At 45.9% G+C, this 22126-nt stretch overlaps 2 protein-coding genes across 2 annotated transcripts; both read left to right on the plus strand.

Moving 5' to 3' along the window:
- The first annotated feature begins 4541 nt into the window (after positions 1–4541).
- On the plus strand, positions 4542–9352 carry LOC100191913 (uncharacterized). Its single transcript, NM_001367160.1, has 5 exons — positions 4542–5392; positions 7444–7615; positions 8030–8229; positions 8372–8530; positions 8671–9352. The coding sequence occupies exons 1-5, from the start codon at positions 4977–4979 to the stop codon at positions 9014–9016; spliced, it is 1293 nt and encodes a 430-aa protein (NP_001354089.1). The 5' UTR covers positions 4542–4976; the 3' UTR covers positions 9017–9352.
- A 7531-nt stretch (positions 9353–16883) lies between these two features.
- On the plus strand, positions 16884–21666 carry LOC100272706 (uncharacterized). The gene is made up of 4 exons (NM_001147159.2): positions 16884–17331; positions 17439–17662; positions 20438–20809; positions 20907–21666. The coding sequence occupies exons 1-4, from the start codon at positions 17260–17262 to the stop codon at positions 21430–21432; spliced, it is 1194 nt and encodes a 397-aa protein (NP_001140631.2). The 5' UTR covers positions 16884–17259; the 3' UTR covers positions 21433–21666.
- Positions 21667–22126: the final 460 nt, after the last annotated feature.

Genomic DNA, 22126 nt, shown 5'->3' on the forward strand with positions numbered 1-22126 from the left:
GCTTGGATGCATGGAGTGGTGGTGGTTGGTGGGTATTTATAGCCCTCAACCACCAAATAGTCGTTGGGGCATACTGCTGTCGATGGGCGCACCGGACAGTCTGGTGCGTCACCGGACACTGTCCGGTGCACTAGCCATGTCACCCAACCTTAGGGTTCGGGCGCTGTCGACCGTTGGAGGCTTTGTCTTCTAGTGGCACCGGACAGTCCGGTGCCGCACCGGACAAGTACTGTTCACTGTCCGGTGCGCCTCTAGCGGGCAGCTCTGCTCTGACGCGCACTGTTCCTCTGATTCTTCAGCTTTTGCAGTCGACCGTTGCGCGAAGGAGTCGTTGCTCCGCTGGTGCACCGGGCAGTCCGGTGGCACACCAGACAGTCCGGTGAATTATAGCGGAGCACGCCCGGAGAAACCCGAGGGTGACGAGTTTGGAGTTGTACGGTCCTGGTGCACCGGACACTGTCTGGTAGCACACCGGACAGTCCGGTGCGCCAGACCAGGGCACACTCGGTTTCTTGCTCCTTTTGAATTTGAACTCTTTCTTCAATCTTTTATTGGGTTGTGTTGAACCTTTATGCACCTGTATATCATATACTCTAGAGCAAACTAGTTAGTCCAATATTTGTGTTGGGCATTTCAACCACCAAAATTAACACTGGGAGAAGGTTAAACCCTATTTCCCTTTCAGATTGGCGACAATAAAATCTTTGCCTGATTTTCTTCTCCTCCAAATGGGAAATCTGGAGGTCTTTTGGGGGGTTTTAATTCTGAAGTTTTTGACGTGAGGGAACAAGAATCAGGCGAGTTCATGATAAGAACCCTTGTTTTGCACAGAGAGAAAAAATTCATTTGGAATTTTATCGATGTCTACGGTGCTACTCAAAATAAAAATAAAAGCAAATTCCTTTGCGAACTCTCTTCTTTCTGCTCAAGAAGTCAGTTCCCCTTGCTAATTGGGGGAGATTTTAACATCATCAGGAATTCAGAGGAAAAAAATAAACCTGGAGGAACTAAAAAATGGAGCTTTCTTTTCAATGCTATCATCGATCAACATGATCTGATTGAATTGGAATTAAAAAACAGATTGTTTACTTGGTCTAATAATTGTAGCGAGCTAGCCTACTTTTGAAAAGTTGGACAGATTCCTGGCCAGCCTTGATTGGGACCTTCTTACAATAATATCAGTGTTCATGGTTTGAACAGATCGTTTTCCGACCATGTCCCCCTTTCTCTTAGAGCTGATCTGGCTCCCACTGTTAGCAGAGATTTCAGATATGAATTATGTTGGAATCTTAGACCGGAATTTCACAAAAAGTGATAATTAACTGGTCTCTTCCTGTGACAGCAAGACACAACCTTGATGTCTAGAAAATAAAGATTAAGAGATTGAAATAAATGCTTAAAGGGTGAAATTTCAATGTGGAAGGTCGATATAAAAAATTGAAAAAAGATCTTATGGATAAAATTGAAGTTCTAGACAAAAATAGTGAGGTTTTTGGGCTCTCAGATACAGATAGGTTGGTGAAGCTTGATCTTGAAATGAGTCTCAGAAAATTAGTTGATGAAGGAGTAAAACTTAAGCAAAAGGCTCGTGACAAATTCATCTTCGATGGAGATGAGAATTCTAAATATTTTTATCTGTTAGCCAAGTGCAAGAGGAGAAAGCTTAAAATTGTGTCTTTGACACATGATGACAAGACTGTTTATGGAGGATAAAATTAATCAGTTGGCTACTTCTTTCTACAAAAATATTTTCGATCCCTCTCAGGAGACTAGTATTTCTTTGGCAAATTTGCATATGAAGATACTTGATGAGGAAAATAGAGATCTCCTAACGAGACCATTTTCATTTGAGGAGATAGATCAAGAATGTTGTGTTTTCTTTGAAACATAATAGTGCTCCTAGTCTGGATGGCATCCCCTCCGAGTTCTTCCAAGAGTTATGGGAAACAATTAAATATAATTTGTTCAACCTCTTCAAGTCGTTTCACGACGATACGCTTAATATTGAAAGGCTTAATTTTGCGACTGTTACCCTCATTCCAAAAATTCCTAATGCTATTGACATTAAAGCTTTTAGACCGATCTGCTTGCTCAATGTTTGCTACAAAACTATTACCAAAGTCCTGACCAATAGATTGGCTAGTTGCATTACTTCTGTGATTAGCGACTTCCAATATGGTTTCATTAAAGGCAGATACATCATGGATGGGGTGGTTTCTCTTCATGAAATTATTCATGAAGTTAGAAGGAAAAACAGAATGGGCTGATTTTTAAGGTAGATTTTGAAAAAGCCTATGATAAGGTGAACTGGAATTTTCTGCATAATTTGTTGGTGAAAAAGGTTTTGGTAATAAATGGTGCGACTAGGTAATGAAGACTGTTAAAGGAGGAAAAGTTGCCATTAAGACGAATGATTTGATTGGTCCTTACTTCACAACTCACAAAGGGGTTAGACAAGGTGATCCTTTTTCTCCCCTTTTGTTTAATATCGCTGCAGATGGGCTAGCTTGCATGATTCAGAAAGCGCAGGATGAAGGTATCCTTAAAGGTCTCATTCCCCATATCATCACCAATGGTTGTTGTTGTCTTCAATATGCTGATGATACCATTTTTTTGCTTCAGGTTGATCTTGAGGGTGCTAAAAATCTTAACTTTATTCTTTGCTTGTTTGAGCAGATGTCTGGTCTTAAAATTAATTTTCATAAAAGCGAAATCTTCTGCTTAGGTAATGTTGTTGAGAGGAAAAATTGTTACGCAGATATTTTTACATGCCCCTCTAATAGCCTTCCTATGAGATATTTGGGGTCCCGATTGATGATAAAAAACTCTACAAATCTTTGTGGACTTCCACAATGGAAAAAGTTGAGAGCAAACTTGGTTCTTGGCAAGGGAGGTTTCTTAGTTTGGGTGGTCGATTATTTCTAATAAATAGCAGTCTAACCAACGTTCCCCTCTACATGCTTTCTATTTACAAAGCCCCAAAAAGTGTGATAAAAAATGACATTTACAGAAAAAGATTATTATGGCAAGGGGGCCAAAGTAAAAAAATACCACCTAGCTGATTGGAATTTAGTTTGTTCTCCTAAAGATCAAGGTGGCCTGGGTGTTTTGGATTTGAATAAAATGAATGAAGCCCTCCTAGCCAAAAGGATTTGGAATCTGGAAAATTCGAATGGCCTGTGGCAAACCATTATCAGGCAAAAATACATTAAAGGGAGACCTATTATTTCAGTGAAAAAAAGACAGAGTGATTCTCACTTCTGGAAGGGCATCCTTGAGGTTCATGATAATTTTTACAGATTTTGTAAAAAGAAGGTTGGTAATGGGAAGAGTACAAGTTTCTGGAATAACATCTGGTGTGATTCGGTGCCCTTGTCATTTAGATACCCCAACCTGTTTGATATTGCTTATGATAAAAATATCACAGTGGAGAAAGTGCTTTCTTCTGACTTTCAATTTCTAACGTTCAGAAGAAGATTGTTGGGAGATCTGGCTACTGACTACAACAACCTAATTGTTCAATGTAATAAGGTTGGGAGATTTAATTATGATGATAAGGTTGCCTGGTCACTGGGAAAACATGGTTTTTCTGTTAAATCCTTTTACAAGGAAAGTAAGTGTTCTCATGTTCCAGTGCCTTCCAATTTCTTATGGAAAACTAGGTTACCCCACAAGATTAAAGTTTTCTTGTGGCTTGTCTTGCACAATAAGATTCTAACAAGATACAATCTGAGAAAAAGAAGTTGGAAGGGCCCTTTGAATTGTGTCTTTTGTGGATTATCTGAATCCATAGATCATCTTTTCTTTCAATGTTCTGTTGCTCGTTCTATGTGGAGAATCATCCAAACAGCTTTGGATCTGACTTCTGTTCCTTATAATGTTGAAAATCTTTTTGGGCCCTGGATTAATAGTTTCAGCAAGAATGAAAGGAACTTAGTTCTTTTCGGTTGTGGTGCAGTCATCTGGGCAATTTGGCGCTCTAGAAACGATTGTTGTGTTAGTGATAAATTGATTTCTGACCCTACTAACGTGATCTTCTTGTGTTGTTTCTGGATTGATGCTTGGGCATCCGTTAGAAAAAGAGGGAAAAGATCTGGTGGAGCAAGAAAACTTCAGAATCAAAGACAACAAGTAAAATCTTTAAAAGGGCTCATGGGTGGAATCCAGTTGACAGACGCATCTAGTGATTATGGCGCGTTAGTAGGTCCTTTTGGATAGTTTTTTCTGTGAACTTTAGTTAGGTTGATTTGCTATCTGTGTCCTTGTTGGGTTCGCGACTGTCCTATCATGGTTGTGTTCCTGTTGATTCCTCTTGGTTATCTTTTGATGGTCGTTATTATTAGTTGATACTCTGTTTTACGGTGGAAGTTTTTCCCCGTATCGTGTTTACCCCAATTGATAGTCGCATGCTTGTTATCGGCTTTTTCTGTTTTGGTGACGGGTGTCGTCATATAAGAACTCTGTTCCTTTCTAGGGTGTCGTCATGTAAGAATCTGTTCCTTTCTATTTCGTAATGAAATAGGGGTTGTTCCACTTCGTCAAAAAAAACTCTGCAGCCGGTCAATGCAAGTAGGTGGGATTGCTTGTGTTGTGTCAATTCGGACCCGCACCCGCCTAACAAATCCAGCTGGTGGAGTGGAGGCACTGTATCCCGTACCCACTCTGGCCTACTCCATCCACCAAAAGTCCAGGGCCCCAAACGGCCAAACGCAAAAGCGAGAGCAAAGCAAGCTTCGGCCTCACCTCCAGCGGCAGGTGGTGCTGCGGAGCTTCTCCTCGCCCTAGATCCCGCGCACCCAACGCCAGATCAGAGATCAGGGCGCGCCGGCCGTCTCCATTGTCCGGCGGATCCTGCGTTGCGAGCTGGACCGAGAGGGAGGAGCGAGGGAGCGCGCGGGTAGAGAAGGCGGGGCGGGGGGAGGAAGGAAGGAAGGAGCGCCGGCCGGAGCAGACGTCCCCTCGGGGCCCTCGGTCGGATGAGATCGACGATGAAGGCGCAGCACGCCAACGGGCGGGGGAGCAGGAGCCCCTTCCTGACGTCCTACGCGCTCACGCTCGCCTTCATCACCTTCGTCTCCGTGCTCTACTTTAAGGACTTCTCCTCCACGCTGCACCGCCCCTTCCTCCACCGCCCCCGCCGCCACGCCGCCCCAGACAAAAGCCAGGCGGGGCGCCGCGCGGCGGCGGAGCGGCTGCCGTTCGCGGTGGGCGCGGCGCCGGCGGGGTGTGACGTCGGGCGAGGGGAGTGGGTGTACGACGACGCGGCGCGGCCGTGGTACCAGGAGGAGGAGTGCCCCTACATCCAGCCGCAGCTCACGTGCCAGGCGCACGGCCGCCCCGACCGGGCGTACCAGCACTGGCGGTGGCAGCCGCGCGGGTGCTCGCTGCCCAGGTACGCTCACGGCTTTCCCCATCTCCCCTTCCTTTCCCTCGTCGAGGTCGCGGGTGGACAAGCGGCGGTAATTCTGATCCGGCGGGCCGGTGCTCTTGATCCGGACCAGACCGAATCGAGCTAGCGTGCCCGTTTCAAATTAATTCTGATCCGGCGGGCCGGCGCCTCAGGCAGGATCACGACGTGGGAGTGGGATCGAGATGCGTGCGAACAGAGCCGGCGGCAAACGGTGAGGTTTCGAGGCTTGCCTTGTCGCTCTCGCTTGTCGGCAACTCGGCATACGCTTCGTTTTGGACCACCATCCGAGCGCTCGGCCGGTAGCGAGCGCGCGGCACGCGGCGCAGGCGCCAGGCGGCGGACGCGCGAGTCCCCGGGGGCCGGGGTTGGGCCTTGTGGCCCCGTCGCCGAGACCGTAACCTCGCAATCGTAGGTGAGCAGGTAGCCATGTGGGCGGTGGGGCGCGGCAGGCCATACAGCGGGACACGGGGCCCATGTCCGTGCGGCTCGGGGCTGCCGCTGGATGGCAGTGTCGGCAAGCAGATGCCAGATACTCCTAGATGCGTATTGAATGTTGATGTGGGCACCTGCCCTCAGGCCTCAGCTCCCGGCGGTGCACCGCCGCCATGGGAGTATGGGACTATGGGAGACGCGAGCGCGAGATGTCATGTGCCGTGGGCACGGTACACTCGATGATGCAGTCTCGCATGGTGGCTCCAGTTGGTAATTGATGCATAGCTAGCCCTGTGCCCTGCGTGCTACCGGGCGAGCAAGGTGCAGGCTGTCACGTGGGAGCACGAGGTTCGGGCAACAAAGCCACAGAGGGCCGGCAGTGTGGTCCGTCTGGTACGGTGGAGCCGTGACCGAGCCGTTGATCGGTGGATGCCTCCAATTGCAGCATTTGTGCGGTTTGGTGCTTTGTTTCTATCCAACCTCATACTCTCAGCTTTCAAAACTTTACTATTACGTTATTGATTGATGTGACGCTTGAGGACATTTTGTTCATAATATAAATCGGCATAATTTTATACATATCTAGTACTATATTATGACATTAAATCTACTTGGATTACAATAAAGAGGTCGGACCCATTACAGCTCTCACCAGGCCTGCCCTTCTCTACTTGGATTACAGAACTAGGTCTAAATCTACTACATACAGTCGGTCATGCACATTTTGTTTGTGAATACATTTTGAGTAACAGAGGTAACGGAGATATTTTTAGACGTGAAGATATAGGTCACATTTTTGTCTATGGAAAAAAAAAACTTTTTCGACTTAGATGCAGATAATGGTCACTGTTGCTAGCGATTAGTGAATAGGATTCACTGTAGAACGAGTTGAGCTATTCTTTTATCAGTGGCAGTATTTTCTATTTTGAAAATGTGCTTGGCAAATTGGCAATGTCTTAGCCTATCCGCACTCATATAACTCTAAATTTCTACCCTAAAAAGAATATTCCATCTTTGTCCGCAAAATCCTTTACCTTATATCATAATCCTCCGCATTCATATTGACTACATATCTCAACTCTATACCAACTACCATATATTATATCATTTTTCAAATCACTTTCATACACATGTTGCCGCTGCTGCTCATTGGTACATTGTATAGAGTGGTTGCCGTACGTACGCTCGATGTGCCGTTCTTCATGGGCGTACCCAGTGCCATAGCCTTTATACACTGTGCAGGGTCTAGGGAATGGTATCTTTAAGCACCAAGCCTTACCCGCATAATATGCGGAGGTTGGGGCTCGAACCCGAGACCATCCAGTTACAGACGGTAGGCTCTACCGTTGCACCAGGCCCACCCTTCAATGTGCCGTTCTTCATGCCCACCTCTATTCTGAGTACACGGAAGCGATTGGTCGCTGTGGCTCTTTTATTTACTCCAACTCGGTAGAGTAGCGCGTAAGGTCTGTGACTGCGGACAGCCTTATATGAGTGCTATTGGCTACTATCTGGTTCCTAACTGTCCTATGGAGTTTTTGTAGAAATAACTCATCTTTGTGATGCACAGTATCTTACAAGAAAAATGTCTTCTGTTGCAGCTTCAATGCAACTCTAATGCTAGAGATGTTGCGGGGTAAACGAATGTTGTTTGTTGGAGATTCTCTGAACCGTGGGCAATATGTATCTTTGGTTTGCCTCCTGCACCGAATCATCCCTGAGAGCTCCAAGTCAATGGAGACAGTTGATTCCCTTACAGTTTTCAAAGCAAAGGTATTCCCTTTGTATATTTCGGTGTGATGAATGGAAAGCTTAGAAATAGAGTGAAGCATTGCTCATAATGTGGTGCATCTCTCTCTCTCTCTATCTCCCTCTTTTTGCTGTTCACCAGACCATCGTGATCGCCAAAGATATTTTTGCTAAGCTTTGTACCCACGCAGCTGTACCTTTTTTTATTGCACAGTAAATTTTTTTTATCATTGATATGGCCCCTTGTGGCTAGAGCTGTTAAGAGGCATAGAGCAAACTCCGATTCAAATATGTTATATTGTTATATATGTACCGGTAAAAGAAAAAAATAGTTATTTGATTCACACCTTGGCCTTTATCTGTTCTTTTCTAAGCTTTTGTGGTACATGCTTCTTTAGTTTCATCCATGCTGAAACCTTAACGTTTCATGTTTGCTAGGACTACAATGCCACCATTGAGTTCTACTGGGCTCCCTTTCTGGCCGAGTCGAATTCGGATGATGCTGTTGTGCACCGGATCGCGGATCGGATCGTAAGAGGGACATCCATTGAGAAGCATGCCAAGTTTTGGAAGGGGGCTGACATCTTGGTATTCAACACCTACCTATGGTGGATGACTGGACAAAAGATGAAGATTTTGTAAGCGTCTTCCTCTACTACCACGCCGAGTTCTTTCACCATGTGTTTCAAACCGAAAGTTTGCAAGTCATTGAAAAATTGGTCGTGTACTTTCCAGTTTGAAGATATATATATTGTCTTAAAAAACACCTCCTGGTTTCAGGCGGAACTCCTTCGAAGATAAAAGCAAGGATATCATAGAGATGGAAACGGAGGAAGCCTATGAGATGGTACTTAATGCTGTGCTGAAATGGGTGGAGAGCAACATGAACCCCAGGACATCAAGAACATTCTTTGTCACTATGTCACCCACCCACACAAGGTAAGCCTGCCTGGCAGCCTGATTGCAGTAGTAGCCTCTGTTTCACGGTTCTAGCTTCAAAAGAAGTGCGCGTGCGTATATGGCATATATACACACGGCTACGGCTAAACATGGGCTTTGCTCTTGTCTCCTGCTAACAGGAGCAGAGACTGGGGCGATGATACTGACGGGAACTGCTACAACCAGACAGCCCCCATCGAGGACCTGTCCTACTGGGGGCCAGACACCAGCAAGGGCCTGATGCGCGTGATCGGAGAAGTGTTCAGCGCGTCTAAGTCCAGGATCCCCGTGGGGGTTGTGAACATCACCCAGCTCTCCGAGTACAGGAAGGACGCGCACACCCAGATATACAAGAAGCAGTGGAACCCGCTGACCCCGGAGCAGGTCGCGGACCCTAAGAGCTACGCGGACTGCACGCACTGGTGCCTGCCGGGGCTCCAGGACACGTGGAACGAGCTGCTCTACTCCAAGCTCTTTTTCCCCTGAGTTAAAGGTTTGAGTTGCGAGGTGCACGGTGAAGTTGGGGTCTCTCTCTGGCATTGGCACGCTGCACAATACTAGTTAGCTTGGCATTGGCCCAGCAGTCTGAAGATGGATGCTCTGCTGCGGTATGGCATGGCATGGTATTGTTGATGTACGATTCATTCGTTGGAAAACCTGGACGTGAGTGCTGGAATTGCACCATCTGGCCTTTTCTGTACATGCCTGATGTAACGGTGGTGTTGTGTTTCCCCACCACCACCTCTCTTTTCACGATGATGACACAGTGCATGAATAGTTGTATGGGGTAATGTGATAATACATACTGTAATTCTCTGGTTCCTTCCCTTCTTCTCTGTTTGCCCTCCCTTTTGTTGGGCCTACGCTAGCATCAAATCTGTCTGATAGGCTGGGCCTTGCGGAGTGGGCCGGTAGACAAACATTTCGGCGGCTGGTCACTTGGTCAGTGACCCGTTGATATTATTATTATTATTGGATCTAATTGCAACAACCAGTTCTGGTGTCCATATATGCTTTGTTGTTGTTGGGACTAGTAGGACCTGAGTCATAGCCTTTCTAGACTGTGACGTGTACCCGGCACCAACCCGTCCCGTCCCGCGCGACACGTTTCCAACCAGCACAGTAACGGTGGCCCTGCACGCGCGCTACAGTACGTGCTCGTTCGATCGTCATCGTCCTAGTAGTACTGTCACTGACTAAACAACCGAGAAAGGGCTGACGGCCGCCACCTTTATTTGGTGCGTGCGCCTACTCAGTACTCACTCTTCCCTCTCTGTCTCTCACTCACACACATGACACATCGCCTTCCATGTCTAGTCTAAACAACCGATTTGACATTTTGATGCCGGCCACCAAAAGAGATAGAGATATATATATATATAGAGAGAGGGCTGGTTGGTGTGATTCGTGCGTGCCCGCGGTGGCTGTTGCTTACCGATACTGCAACACGCGAGACGAGCTCCTCCATCCGAGTCACCAAGGCCATGCCTGCCCCATGCTAGGAGAGCAGAGTACGAGTACTACTATACTAGCCACGAACACATGACCCACCACCCACCGTTCGTTCAACCTGGATACAAGGCCGAGCTGGCGAGGGCCCAGCGAGAGAGAGCTTTGTCGTGCCCACGCGCAGGACAGGGGTCCTCCCTTCAAGTTCAGAACCTACCCGCGCCGCTGTAGACACACTAGACACACGGAGACAGTAACGCACGGGACGAGCGAGCGAGCTGCCGCGATGGATCAGTGGAGTCGCCCTACGGCTTCACGGACGGGACGCGTGACGCATGTCCGCTCGCGCTCAGCCTCCTGGGTGCTCGTCGGTCGTCGTCCGGCTAGCCGCTGGCTGCTAGCCATCCACCGGACCGAGCTGAACGTACGGTAGGTTAGGTGTGCAATGCAGTGCATGCGCACGATCGTCAAAAGGGGAGCTCCAAGAATATATATATATATTTCTATATATTAAAGGCGGACGCAAAGCTCACACCACAAGCGTCCACGTTAGCTTCTTTTTTTCAGACCGTCCGATCATATTACAACGGCTAAAAACGCAGTCGCAAATACAGGTTACGAGGGAAGCAGCTGGCGTTAAAATATATCCAGTCACGTTACGCGCTCTGGAAACTTCGTCCAACTTCCACTGAGCGCTGACCAAAGTTTGGCTGGGGTGGTGCGCTCTGGAAACTTCGTCCAACTTCCATTGCGTGCTGACCAAAGCTTGGCCGGGGTGGTGGGCGGTGCGGCGACGGACGCATTCGACTTCTTGGTCAGGGTCGCTGGCGTGGTGGTGGCAGCTAGGGCCATGGTGGACTTCTACGCCATGGCTGCGTGTGCGGCCATGGCACAGAGCAACGCTAGGCCGAGAGCGCTGGCGCGCGCCATTGCTGTGGAAGTGTGCGGCGTATATTGTGCTGCTTTGTATCGGGTTCTGGGTGCTTCTGCCTCAGCGGTTGAAGTGGTAGAGACAGGTGCAGAGAGGGATTGATAAAGAGCAGCGGCAGGCCGACAGCCTCAGGGGAGGAAAGCAAAAGGGGAAGACGGGAGGCCAGCAGTGAGGGAGAGAGTGAAACATATTTAGTTTTTTAAATGTTTCTTTTTTGCTATTAGTCTGTTGCAGCTGCTGGAGCACCCACCTGCTATTTTTCCCTATAGACTGTTTCACATATTTCATATTTGCAAGGACCAGCAAGGATCTAGAAAAGGCTCTCCCCTTTTGCATCGGCGGATACCAATGATTTTGGAGTGCAACTTTAATAATGTTTTCATAATAACTTGCTAGAAAATGAAGATGCAATTATACAACTTTATTTATTGAATATTCGTTGATGTGTCTTAATTCTAAACTGTCATCATGTAGTTGTCTCACTGTGTTATTGAAGTAATGTGATCCTCTTTCCTGTGCCTAAATTTTTTAGTGATACAATTTACTCTTCATATTCAATTGAACTAAATTAACGTGAAGCAAAGGCAGCTCAAGGGTCAGCTGAGAGCGTTGTATGGCTATGACTCATTAAATTAATAAGATATAATATTTTTATCAATTATATTACAACATAATTATCGATTATACTAAAAAATGCTTTCTAGGCTCGCGAGGCGCGCCCAAGATACTAATATATATATATATATATATATATATATATATATATATATATATATATATATATATATATATATATATATATATATATATATATATATATATATATATATATATATATATATAATAGTATGCTTGCTGTGGGCCGATCAGATGCGAGCCGGACCCGCCGACCGTCGGCGACGCCACAACTGCCAGCACTCGCCGGAGACGACGGGCATGCTGCCGCAATTGTGTTGCTTAAAATTTCAATGCGACGTCCCTTTTTTTTTTTGCCTACCTTCAGATACTGCCAGCATATATATATGCTAGGCCTGCAGCGTCACCAGCACATAAACCTTCCCGTTCAGAAATCGCCAGGATGCTAGGTCTTTTCACCGCGTCCAGCATCAGCAACAAACAAACAAACCTTGCATCGAGTAAGTTCAGTAGACTGAGAACATCGAATGGCTAGCGATAGGGAAACTCGAATGGCGTCGTCGTCGATGAAGTAGCGCCCGGACCACGGGACCAACGTGCAGGGAGATACACACCATTAATTTGAAGAATGGGCAAATTATTTTATTAGATGGTGGACACTTTACAATCCATGTGATTGGTTGTCTCGTTGGTCGTCGTTGCAGCCTGACTGGTTGATACGCGTCCGAACCGTGTCTCCACGGATGGAGGAAATGCTGCATGATTTGGCTTCGATTGCATCAGCACATCCAAGTGTCGTCTATTTCGTACACAGACAACCGAACACAGAACGAGGTCTAGTCAATATATGTGGAGAGCCTGGTTGAACTCACGGGGCAACCAAACATATGGAATGTGGGCAATGGGTGAATAAACTCCTGTAATTGATCTAGAAAATGAATATGCGCATGAACTATATCCAATCCAAACATGGTCGCAATCTCTCTGAACGCATCTGGGGGGCCCACATCTGTCCAGAGGGGGTACATGCAAACTGCCAAGGAAGGATACACGGTATACAACAGAGTCACGAGAGGGAGCCAAGTAGGGATGGCAAAATTTGGAAATTCATATATGCTCTCCCAAAAGTGATCAATGGAATATATGCTCTCCCAAGAGTATTCTCTATCGCTCCCCATGAAATCCGACCTAATCAACTTGGAAAGTTCAGTAGACCAATTTTTTTCTCCAGATTTCCAAACCAATTCGTTTTCTCGTCGCTTTTTTATGCGGGGAACTTAAAAAACATGTTTGAGTTATATACTACTAGCCCCTCTATATGTTTTAGAGAGATCACGATCGATCGATATATCCAACATTCAACAGATCAAAAATACATCTGTTAGCTTTTTTTAATCCTTTTCTCTCTCTATCTTGCTGTTCGTCACGTCTACCACATCAAAATTTGGCGTACGGTGTTCTAGATGATGTTGTCGATCCTATAACTACCTCCGTACCGGTCTCTCTATATCAATTTGAGCTACGGTCTTTATTGTATTTAGGATCATGTGTCGACCAAGAGTGTATTAGCTACGTACACGCGTGATCCGACATGCATCAACGGGTATCAAGCTGACGTAAGGCTTCAAATCGTCGGTTCCGTTTCTTTTCCTGCTTTATCCAGGACATCCAGCAGCTCCATTATTACTTTTCTAATAATAACGACGCATGGAAGGATCGATCGGGCCTGCGACGATGATTAATGGGATCTGGCTTTTAATCGTCTGCGCTAATTAATCACTACTATGGAGCATGGACGACCAACTGCAAACCCTCACCAAACGCAAAACACACGGTGTCGCTATATACCCTATATTCATTGGCCAACTGCCCCGGCGCCGTACCTTTTAAACCCTCTTTTCAGCCACGCATGATCTAAACATAGACTTTGCTTGCAAGACACACGGAAGAAGAAAAAGGAAAAGAAAACCAGGCCTTTTTTGTGTTACAAGTCCCCTTGATTTAGGTGATTTAGGTAGCATTTGGTTCTGAGGTACGGTTCGCTTCCTAACTTATTGTTTGAATTGAATTGATTTTATATATAACATAGTGGTTCAAAAATGAAAAATTACAATCAAATGTAGAACTATTTAGCTCTCCAAAATCTTCTGGACGGAGACGTTGGCTCCGAAAAAAAAAAACTATGTTACTGACGCGCGTCGTTGGTCGATCGTGTCGCTTTCAGCTTTTCATCCGTCCATCGTCCGCGGTCGTATCGCCGGATAACGCAGCATTTTAGGTACACCAAATGGCACCCACGGTGTGCCTCAAGTTACGTTGTTGACGCCCAGGAGACGCTCACCTAAAAGTTTTCGTTACGTTTAACTGAAGCAATGTGCTGCGTGACCTTCAACTGAATAGATGGTGTTAGGTCCGTGCCACGACTCCTGTGCGCGTGTGTCGGTCCCAGACCCAGTAGTGTTTCATCGGCAAAATTCATCTTGCAACGAACTGAATGGTCCAGATTTGGTAGCATGCTGTCCAGGAGGTCCTCAAGTACCCTTTTTCATAACGAACGTACGCTGATATATGAAGATATCCGTGTGCCGTATATTCCAACGGGATTTACATCTTGCGTTATCTAATCTGATACAGTATATTTAAAAATAGATTTCGTACTAGCTATGATCAGATAGATACTATTGTAATTTATACGTGTTAGACTTTATAGGAACTTTGCCCATAACGCGCTAGGCACTAGAATGAAACAAGTAGAAAAATATATGTTTAGGGCTAGTTTGGAAACTTAAATCCTCTTCGGGATTGAAGGGGATTGAAGAGAAAATTAGTTTATTTTCACCTCAATTTTCTCTAATCCCGAAAGAAATTTAAGGTTCCTAAATTAGTCTTAAGGTTTGGAAGATAAAATCGCCATACGTGCGAGCGTAGTTACTCAGATCAGATGCGTGTAGTTGTTGGGATGAGAAGGTACAACGAACATTGTTTCGTGGATAAGGACACAAGGAGTCTGGCTTAGTTCTCAGACCAAGTCCAAATGAAATCAACATGACAATACGAACATGTGTGTCATAAGTTAGGGTCATATATGTGACAATAAACCAAACAATAAGAACTCTAATATCTAATTCACTTCATGTATATATTACCATTTTTAGTAAAATTGGCTACAGCTCTTATACATCACCTTCACCATGCCCACTTTTCTATTTCCTCTAAAATAATATTAGTTTGCAAATTTTACGACACACTCATTGTCACAAAAAGAGGTACATGTTATGATATATACAAGGAAACATTATCCGGTACATATGAACCTTTTGTGTGCATATTAAATCGTGTCCATCCATCCCAAATCCAATGGTCCCCCACACCTACCTTTTCATACACAAAACATGGTACAAGTGATGGAGGATAATAGTGGAGGGTGTTTTTTTTTAAAAATATAGAGCAACAAGGAACGTTAGATCTATGATGGACGATCGTGATGTATACCAAGGGTACCAAGAAGTCATGTGCACATGATATGTTCCCTATATACCAAGGGTACAGAGAGAGCACATTAATAAAACAAGACTCTGACAGGTGGGTCGGAATTTTAAAGATACCACATCTTGTTTATAATCATCTATCGCCTCCTCTTGATGTGATTACCCAATTTTTGTTGGACGCGATGGAACGAAGGAGCTTCAGTTGTGTGGGCAGATTTGAGCAAAATAGGCCAACCGGTACTAGTCTCACAAAAATGCTTACGTTTAGATGTGGGGTCTAGTGACACTTTGTCTTAACATTGGAGGGATGCGTGGCAACAACAACAACACACTCTTATGACCTGTTTGTTTTAATGCCAATCCATAGGGTCGAAACTATAGTCAGTTTAAGGGATGCAGACGCGCCCCCTACAAATACAAAACTAGTTATAATTGGCAAATTTCACCTTATATGCACCCCATCACATGTTGTCTATGCATCCACAATAAAATGTGGATTGGACAAAATTACGTGATTTAAATTCCTAACAATTAAAATTCTTTCTAGATTTTCTCAATCCCATAAAGTCCACATAGAAAAAGAATAATCAAACAAGGCCTTATGTGGGCAGGGATTGTATCAGGTGACAAAGAAATTAAACCTAGCTAAAAAATCACGTGGAACCGCACAAATAACACATACGGTTGATTGCCCTAGGAATGGTCATGCTAGGTAAAAACCACATGGCTAAGGAGGCACCTGATCATCCTAGAGGATGAGGAAATGTGGTCAGTACATAGCAATAGCAAAATGTTGTATACTACTACAAATTTTCATTTATATTTAAGTATAGAATATAAAACATAAAGATATGTATGTTTAGAGACAACAATCATGATTTGAATCCTCATTTATACACAATTTTAGTATTTTAACAATTTAAATGTAAATGACATGACGACGGTGAAAACCGTAGAAAACAGGAAAACTTCTGCTTTAATATAGTATTAAACATAGTAACTAATTTAGAAGCACATACTAAAAGTTGTTTTTCACTCTATGTAAAACGTCTTCAGCTCTTCCTTTTCACAAGTCAATCCTATTTTGCGTGCTGGTTACGCAAGTTTGGTCCTAATTAAACCATGGCCAAAATAGTGATGCCCATGTCGGTTTACCTCCTCTCTTTAACACTTGTTTGGAGGGAAAATACATCTCAACAAACTGCTGAGTTGCCGAGACATTCACAGCTCCCTTCCTTCGTTTGTCTTCTCATCCTATTTCTTTCCCACGATTTGGCCTGCTATACCGAAGCACTTGTTTTCAGTCTGCTGGATGGAAGGATCAGACACAATGGAAACATGTTTGCTTTAGACAAATCTTTATTCCTTTGTTCCCCAACCGTATTTTTTTAACCCATCACAAATTATTGAATGCTGAACTGATTTGTACTAGGCGATCAGGCTACACTAATGTTCTCTAATGAAAAGGGTGTTGCCAATATGGATCATCTTAACAGACAACACATCGAAGAAGATATGGCTGAGCAGGTGGGTTTAACTCATGAAACAGAGGCTTCAAATGAGTAAGTAATAATGCAAATCAGATTTATCTTTCCTCGATGAGCGCATTTTAATTGGTCGCCGTCCTCCCAAAAGTTCATCCAACTGGAGCACACGAATTTCCGCGCGATTGAGTTCATCCAGATAACGGCCGCGCGCCAATCCGCTGGAAATTCTTCCGTCGGTCCAGTCCTCCTAACCCAACCGCAAGAAGCAGCGGCCCCCGCCCACTCCTCACCTCACCTAACCCGCCCGGTGGTAAAGGCAAGATCTCACCGGCCGCGCGGTACCAGCCGCCGCCCAGATTTCGCCAATAAAATGCTCAGCTCCACTGACGAAAGCTTGCCGGTGTCGTCCTGCCCACGCGACGCGAGAGCGGGAGCGGTGGGTCGAGGGACGAGCTGGACCCCGCCGCTAGTCCCCTACCCCTGCCTGCTCCCCCCCGCCTGCCCCGTGTTTATATCTGCCGCGCCGCACAGGGAGAGAGTCGAGTCCAGCTCGGCAGGTCAGTCAGTAGTGGATAGCTCCGCTCGCGGTCGCGGGCGGCTCGAGTCGCACCCCAGATCCCAATGCGCCCCGCCGCGCCGCTCTAGGCCGCGGAACGGAAGCTAGGTGCGTCACACGCCGGGGCCGGTCGCGGTCACCGGACCGGACGCACAGGGGCGCCGTACGTGCAGTCATCGGCCATGAAGGTCCTCGTCGTCGCCGTGCTGGCGCTCGTCGCCGCCGCCGCCGCCGCCGCCGCCGCCGCCGGTCAGGTACGTCCTCCTGGCTGTGGCTGGGCTCTGTTCTGCTCTGACGGGGCGCCGCGCCATGCACTGCGCGTGTTCGACTGTTGGTGACCGTGCGTTGCGTCGCATTGCAGGGCGAGGAGGGGGGCGGGCCGCCGCTGCCGTTCGCGGTGGGCGCGGCGCCGGCGGGCTGCGACGTCGCGCAGGGCGAGTGGGTGCGCGACGACGACGCCCGCCCATGGTACCAGGAATGGGAGTGCCCCTACATCCAGCCGCAGCTGACGTGCCAGGCGCACGGCCGCCCCGACAAGGCGTACCAGAGCTGGCGCTGGCAGCCGCGGGGCTGCTCGCTGCCCAGGTACGTACGTCTCGCTCTTGCTTTGCGTGGTGTGGGTAGCACCACTGGCAGTAGCATGGTGAACATTGCGTGCGCTGGTTGCAAAGAATCCAATGCCCCTGCTCACTTGTGACTTGTGTACGACGCCAATAATGCAGCTAACATCAATGGCAGTAAAATTAGCTTCTTAGCAAAGAACCGAGTAAAAAAAAGTGCTCCACCCACCAGCGCTCGGGACACGTCGTGCCTGGCTGACCACCACCAGCACTGGAAACCATGTTGGGATCTAGCATGCGACGACGCAGACCGGACCGGCGAGACCACTCACCTACGATTCGGTTCACTCCAGTAATCCAGTCCCTAGCCACTGTCAACTCGAATGTTTGAATAATAATTATAGTTATTAAATACAGTCTAATTATTAAACTAATTACATAAATAAAAATTAAAAGAAAAAAATAAATTTGTTAAATATAATTAAATTATATTTAATATTTATAATTAATATTTAAATATTTGATATGATACAGACTAAAATTTAATTAGAGTAACCAAACACTTTCTCATTCTCTCGGTACGCTAGATGCCGAGACTTGTGAGTGTGTAGAGCAGGGGCAGGGCAGCCCAAAACGTCTCGCCAAGGTTATTAAAACGGTAAAACGTTCATGGGTGAAAATTTGACTTTTAAACGTTTAAACTTTGTTTAAACGTAGTTTTAAACAACACAGGAAAAATACCAATACATCATAATTTCAGACAATAATATGAAGTTAAATACCAAAATAGAGAGGTTAGTGGCTTACCAAAACTTCACCCATGAGCTAGATTGAATCTCAAAAGTAACTAATAGACTGGGCCCAAAAGGTAGCTAATGGTCTAAAATGCATAAAACACTGCGTTTTACAGTTTAGAACGCCAAAACGCTAAAACGTGGTTTCAACCTCTAATTAAAGTTTTGACGTTTAAACGTAGTTTAAACATCGTTTAAACGTAGTTTTAATAACACTGCGTCTCGCCAAGAACCAGTCTCGCCGTGGTCAGTCAATCAGTACATGCTTTGTTCACACACAACGTTTACACCATTATATAAAGACTTCTTTGTTTCAATATATTTTCCTGAAAATAGTATGCATAAAAGAAGTATATTTACAATTTTTAAAGATATGATCGTTATGATATCTCCAAAATGCCCAAATAAAACGGCTAGCCCAATCATAACATATAGAGTTATGGGGGGTAACCTTGTCTAATAACATTAGTATCCTTTGCATATATTGTAGAACCAACAATCTATCGTATACATGTGATATCCTGGCCCTTCCTGGTGGATGGTTATATCCTAGCCCACGCTTAATAAAATAATTAATAGAGTACTCATACAAATAAGGTGTATCTTCTTTTTCAAAAGTCTGTCTCGAAAAAACCTATAGGTTAAACGTGCTTGGTCTAGAGCAATTTTAGAATGGGTGACCGATTGACAAGTTTTTTCGGGTGCGCATGAGTGAGGATAAAGTGATCACAAAAGACTCATGTTGGTTTATGAGGATGGTCTATGATCATAGAGAGCCGTCAGGAGTAAGTACCGTCGGTCCGGGAGTGGATGGGGTGTTACATGTTCTAGGAAGACGCCTTTAGGACCAGTTTGTTTTGCTCTCAATCCATATGGATTTGGTGGGATTAAATGGATCTAAATAACAAATAAATTAAAATATTTCATATTTTTCTCAATCTCATCCAATCCGATTAAGATAGAAATAATCGAAGAAGGCCTTAGGATGTGTGGTTCACTTTTCTGTATTAGATTTGCTGTAAAAAATCTAGAATCTGAACCAAACATATACAATAGCATAATGGATTCTTATAAATCTACAGATTCCTTTAGTTCAATTTAGAATCACCTTTTACCTTATGTTTTCTATAATCTAATCACCCATGTTAACAAGCTATCATAATCTTAAAAAAATTATAGTTGATAATTGTTTCAATAGGACATATTTTAGCTTTTTATAATCGCCAGCTCGCAGCAGCTCTCTCACCTCCCAACTAAAATCAAATTTTTAGATATCTACACTTAACCAAATAAATCCTTAATTATCTATCGTCTTTTGCTCCTTTAGTCCAAGAGGCGCAAACATATCTGCAACGATTATAAACAAAACAGGTGATATCGGGTCACATTGATGTAGAATTTTTCTTTTTGCTCGGAAGTAGTGTCTATTATTATCATTAACTTTAATACCAACACTACCCTCAATCCAATCGCACCATTTTGGTGCTGGCCTGCTGGGATTGCATGATGGGCGACAGCAGCCATCACACTGACCAGGTTCTGAAAACCCGTTTGACTTGAGTCGAGTCCTGAATAAATGGGGTTAATAATTATTATATAATGTTCATGCATACAAACTTATTACAACTCCATAAACTCTTATAGAAAAAAAGTTTGTTTGTAATCACATAAAATTTTTTAAGTAGCCTCAATTCTGACATTTAACATTTAATCGCCATTTGTGGCTTATGAAGATCTTTATAACCACCATTTCCAAGGATGGGCAGACATTGAGGATTTCTTAGTGTTGTGTGATTCCTCCTTTTACAGCAGCCTCTAAAACTGGAGCAAATGTGATCCTCTGAGAATAAACTACGTACTGGTTTATAATTAAAAACGATTCATTGCGACAGTGCCATATGGACCAAACATTGCTGCTACTCCAATCAAAAGTTTCTTTTTCGAATAAAATTGTTAACTGTCATAATCATGGCATAACTGTTTGAATCGTGGAATTAATCAAGCAGCTTCAACGCGACGCTGATGCTGGAGATGCTGCGGGGGAAGCGGATGCTGTTCGTGGGTGACTCGCTGAACCGGGGGCAGTACGTGTCCCTCCTCTGCCTCCTGCACCGGGCCATCCCCGACGGCGCCAAGTCGTTCGAGACGGTGGACTCGCTGAGCGTCTTCCGGGCGAAGAACTACGACGCCACCATCGAGTTCTACTGGGCGCCGATGCTGGCCGAGTCCAACTCCGACGACGCCGTGGTGCACTCCGCCGACGACCGCCTCATCCGCGGCGCGCCCATGGACAGGCACTCCAGCTTCTGGAAGGGCGCCGACGTCCTCGTCTTCAACTCCTACCTCTGGTGGGTCGCCGGGGACAAGATCCAGATCCTGTGAGTACAGACTGCATGAATCCATTTGTTTATGTGACGAGATGAGATCAAGTTATGAGAACCGGAGCTGGGTCTGGACGGCCGATGAGCCGCGCAGAAGGGGCGCCGACAACGACCCGAGCAAGGACATCGTGGAGATGAAGTCGGAGGAGGCCTACCGGCTGGTGCTGCACCAGGTGGTCCGGTGGCTGGAGCGCAACGTGGACCCCGTCAAGTCGCGGGTGTTCTTCGTCACCGCTTCGCCGACGCACACGGACGGCAGGGCGTGGGGCGACGACGACGCGGAGGGCAGCGGCAACTGCTACAACCAGACGTCGCCGATCAGCGCCGCCTCGTCCTACCGTGGCGGCACGAGCCAGGAGATGCTGCGCGCGACGGAGGAGGTGCTGGCCACGTCGCGGGTGCCCGTCGGGCTGGTCAACATCACGCGGCTGTCCGAGTACCGCCGGGACGCGCACACGCAGACCTACAAGAAGCAGTGGGTGGAGCCGACGGCCGAGCAGCGCGCCGACCCCAGGAGCTACGCCGACTGCACGCACTGGTGCCTCCCCGGCGTGCCGGACACGTGGAACGAGCTGCTCTACTGGAAGCTCTTCTTCCCCAGCAACGATCAGGTCCTCTGATGGTGCATTGGTGCCTGCATACATACGCCTGGAAACCAACTGCTAGGGGCTAGCCCAAAGAAAATGTGTCTAGATGAACAAAGACATGGGGTTCAAATGTTTTGTTTTGATTTCGGATATGGACGCTGTCGATGCTCTTGTTCTCTGTGGAATTCTTCTTACCAACTGTGCCTCCCATATATACATCACTACTGATACTAGAATCTATGCTGATATTTTCTTTCGTTAAAAAAAGCGACAGTGAAGCGTAGAAGCACCTACAAGAGTTTTCAAAATTTTGTTCAAGCCATTAAGTTTTTTGAATCGTCAGAAAGTATCATAGAAAAAAATCAACATCCTTTTTAAAAACACTCTTGAAATATGATCAGTCCCGCTCACCACCCCACTCATCCTAGCCACTCGTTGGCAGATGCCTATGACCACGCCACGCCGCCTTAGCCATCTCTAGCAACTATCTTACAACTATTTTAAACTTCACTTTCTAAATAGTGTCATTTGGCATTCCCTATTTTAACCTATCCACTGAAGAGAGCATTACATGGTGTCCACAATGGTTTTCCCTCCGTGCTCCTCATCCCCAAGTTTGTCTATAAGATGGGTCGCACGTCGGAGCACCGTCATTGAGCAGCTCGTCTCGTCGGTGCGCGTCATCTATCCATTCGTGGTGGAGAGAGTGAGGCGTAGATGAGCGGTG

The sequence above is a fragment of the Zea mays genome, chromosome 1, assembly GCF_902167145.1.
Source record: "Zea mays cultivar B73 chromosome 1, Zm-B73-REFERENCE-NAM-5.0, whole genome shotgun sequence".
Lineage (NCBI taxonomy): Eukaryota > Viridiplantae > Streptophyta > Magnoliopsida > Poales > Poaceae > Zea > Zea mays.

Excerpts from the sequence above, each read along its gene's own strand:
- LOC100272706 (NM_001147159.2), top strand. The coding sequence starts at position 17,260 with ATGAAGGTCCTCGTCGTCGCCGTGCTGGCGCTCGTCGCCGCCGCCGCC. Across the intron at positions 17,332-17,438 it reads CCGCCGCCGCCGCCGGTCAG|GGCGAGGAGGGGGGCGGGCC; the intron begins GTACGTCCTCCT and ends GTCGCATTGCAG. Across the intron at positions 20,810-20,906 it reads GGGGACAAGATCCAGATCCT|AAGGGGCGCCGACAACGACC; the intron begins GTGAGTACAGAC and ends TGAGCCGCGCAG.
- LOC100191913 (NM_001367160.1), top strand. The coding sequence starts at position 4,977 with ATGAGATCGACGATGAAGGCGCAGCACGCCAACGGGCGGGGGAGCAGG. Across the intron at positions 5,393-7,443 it reads CGCGGGTGCTCGCTGCCCAG|CTTCAATGCAACTCTAATGC; the intron begins GTACGCTCACGG and ends CTTCTGTTGCAG. Across the intron at positions 8,230-8,371 it reads GGACAAAAGATGAAGATTTT|GCGGAACTCCTTCGAAGATA; the intron begins GTAAGCGTCTTC and ends TCCTGGTTTCAG.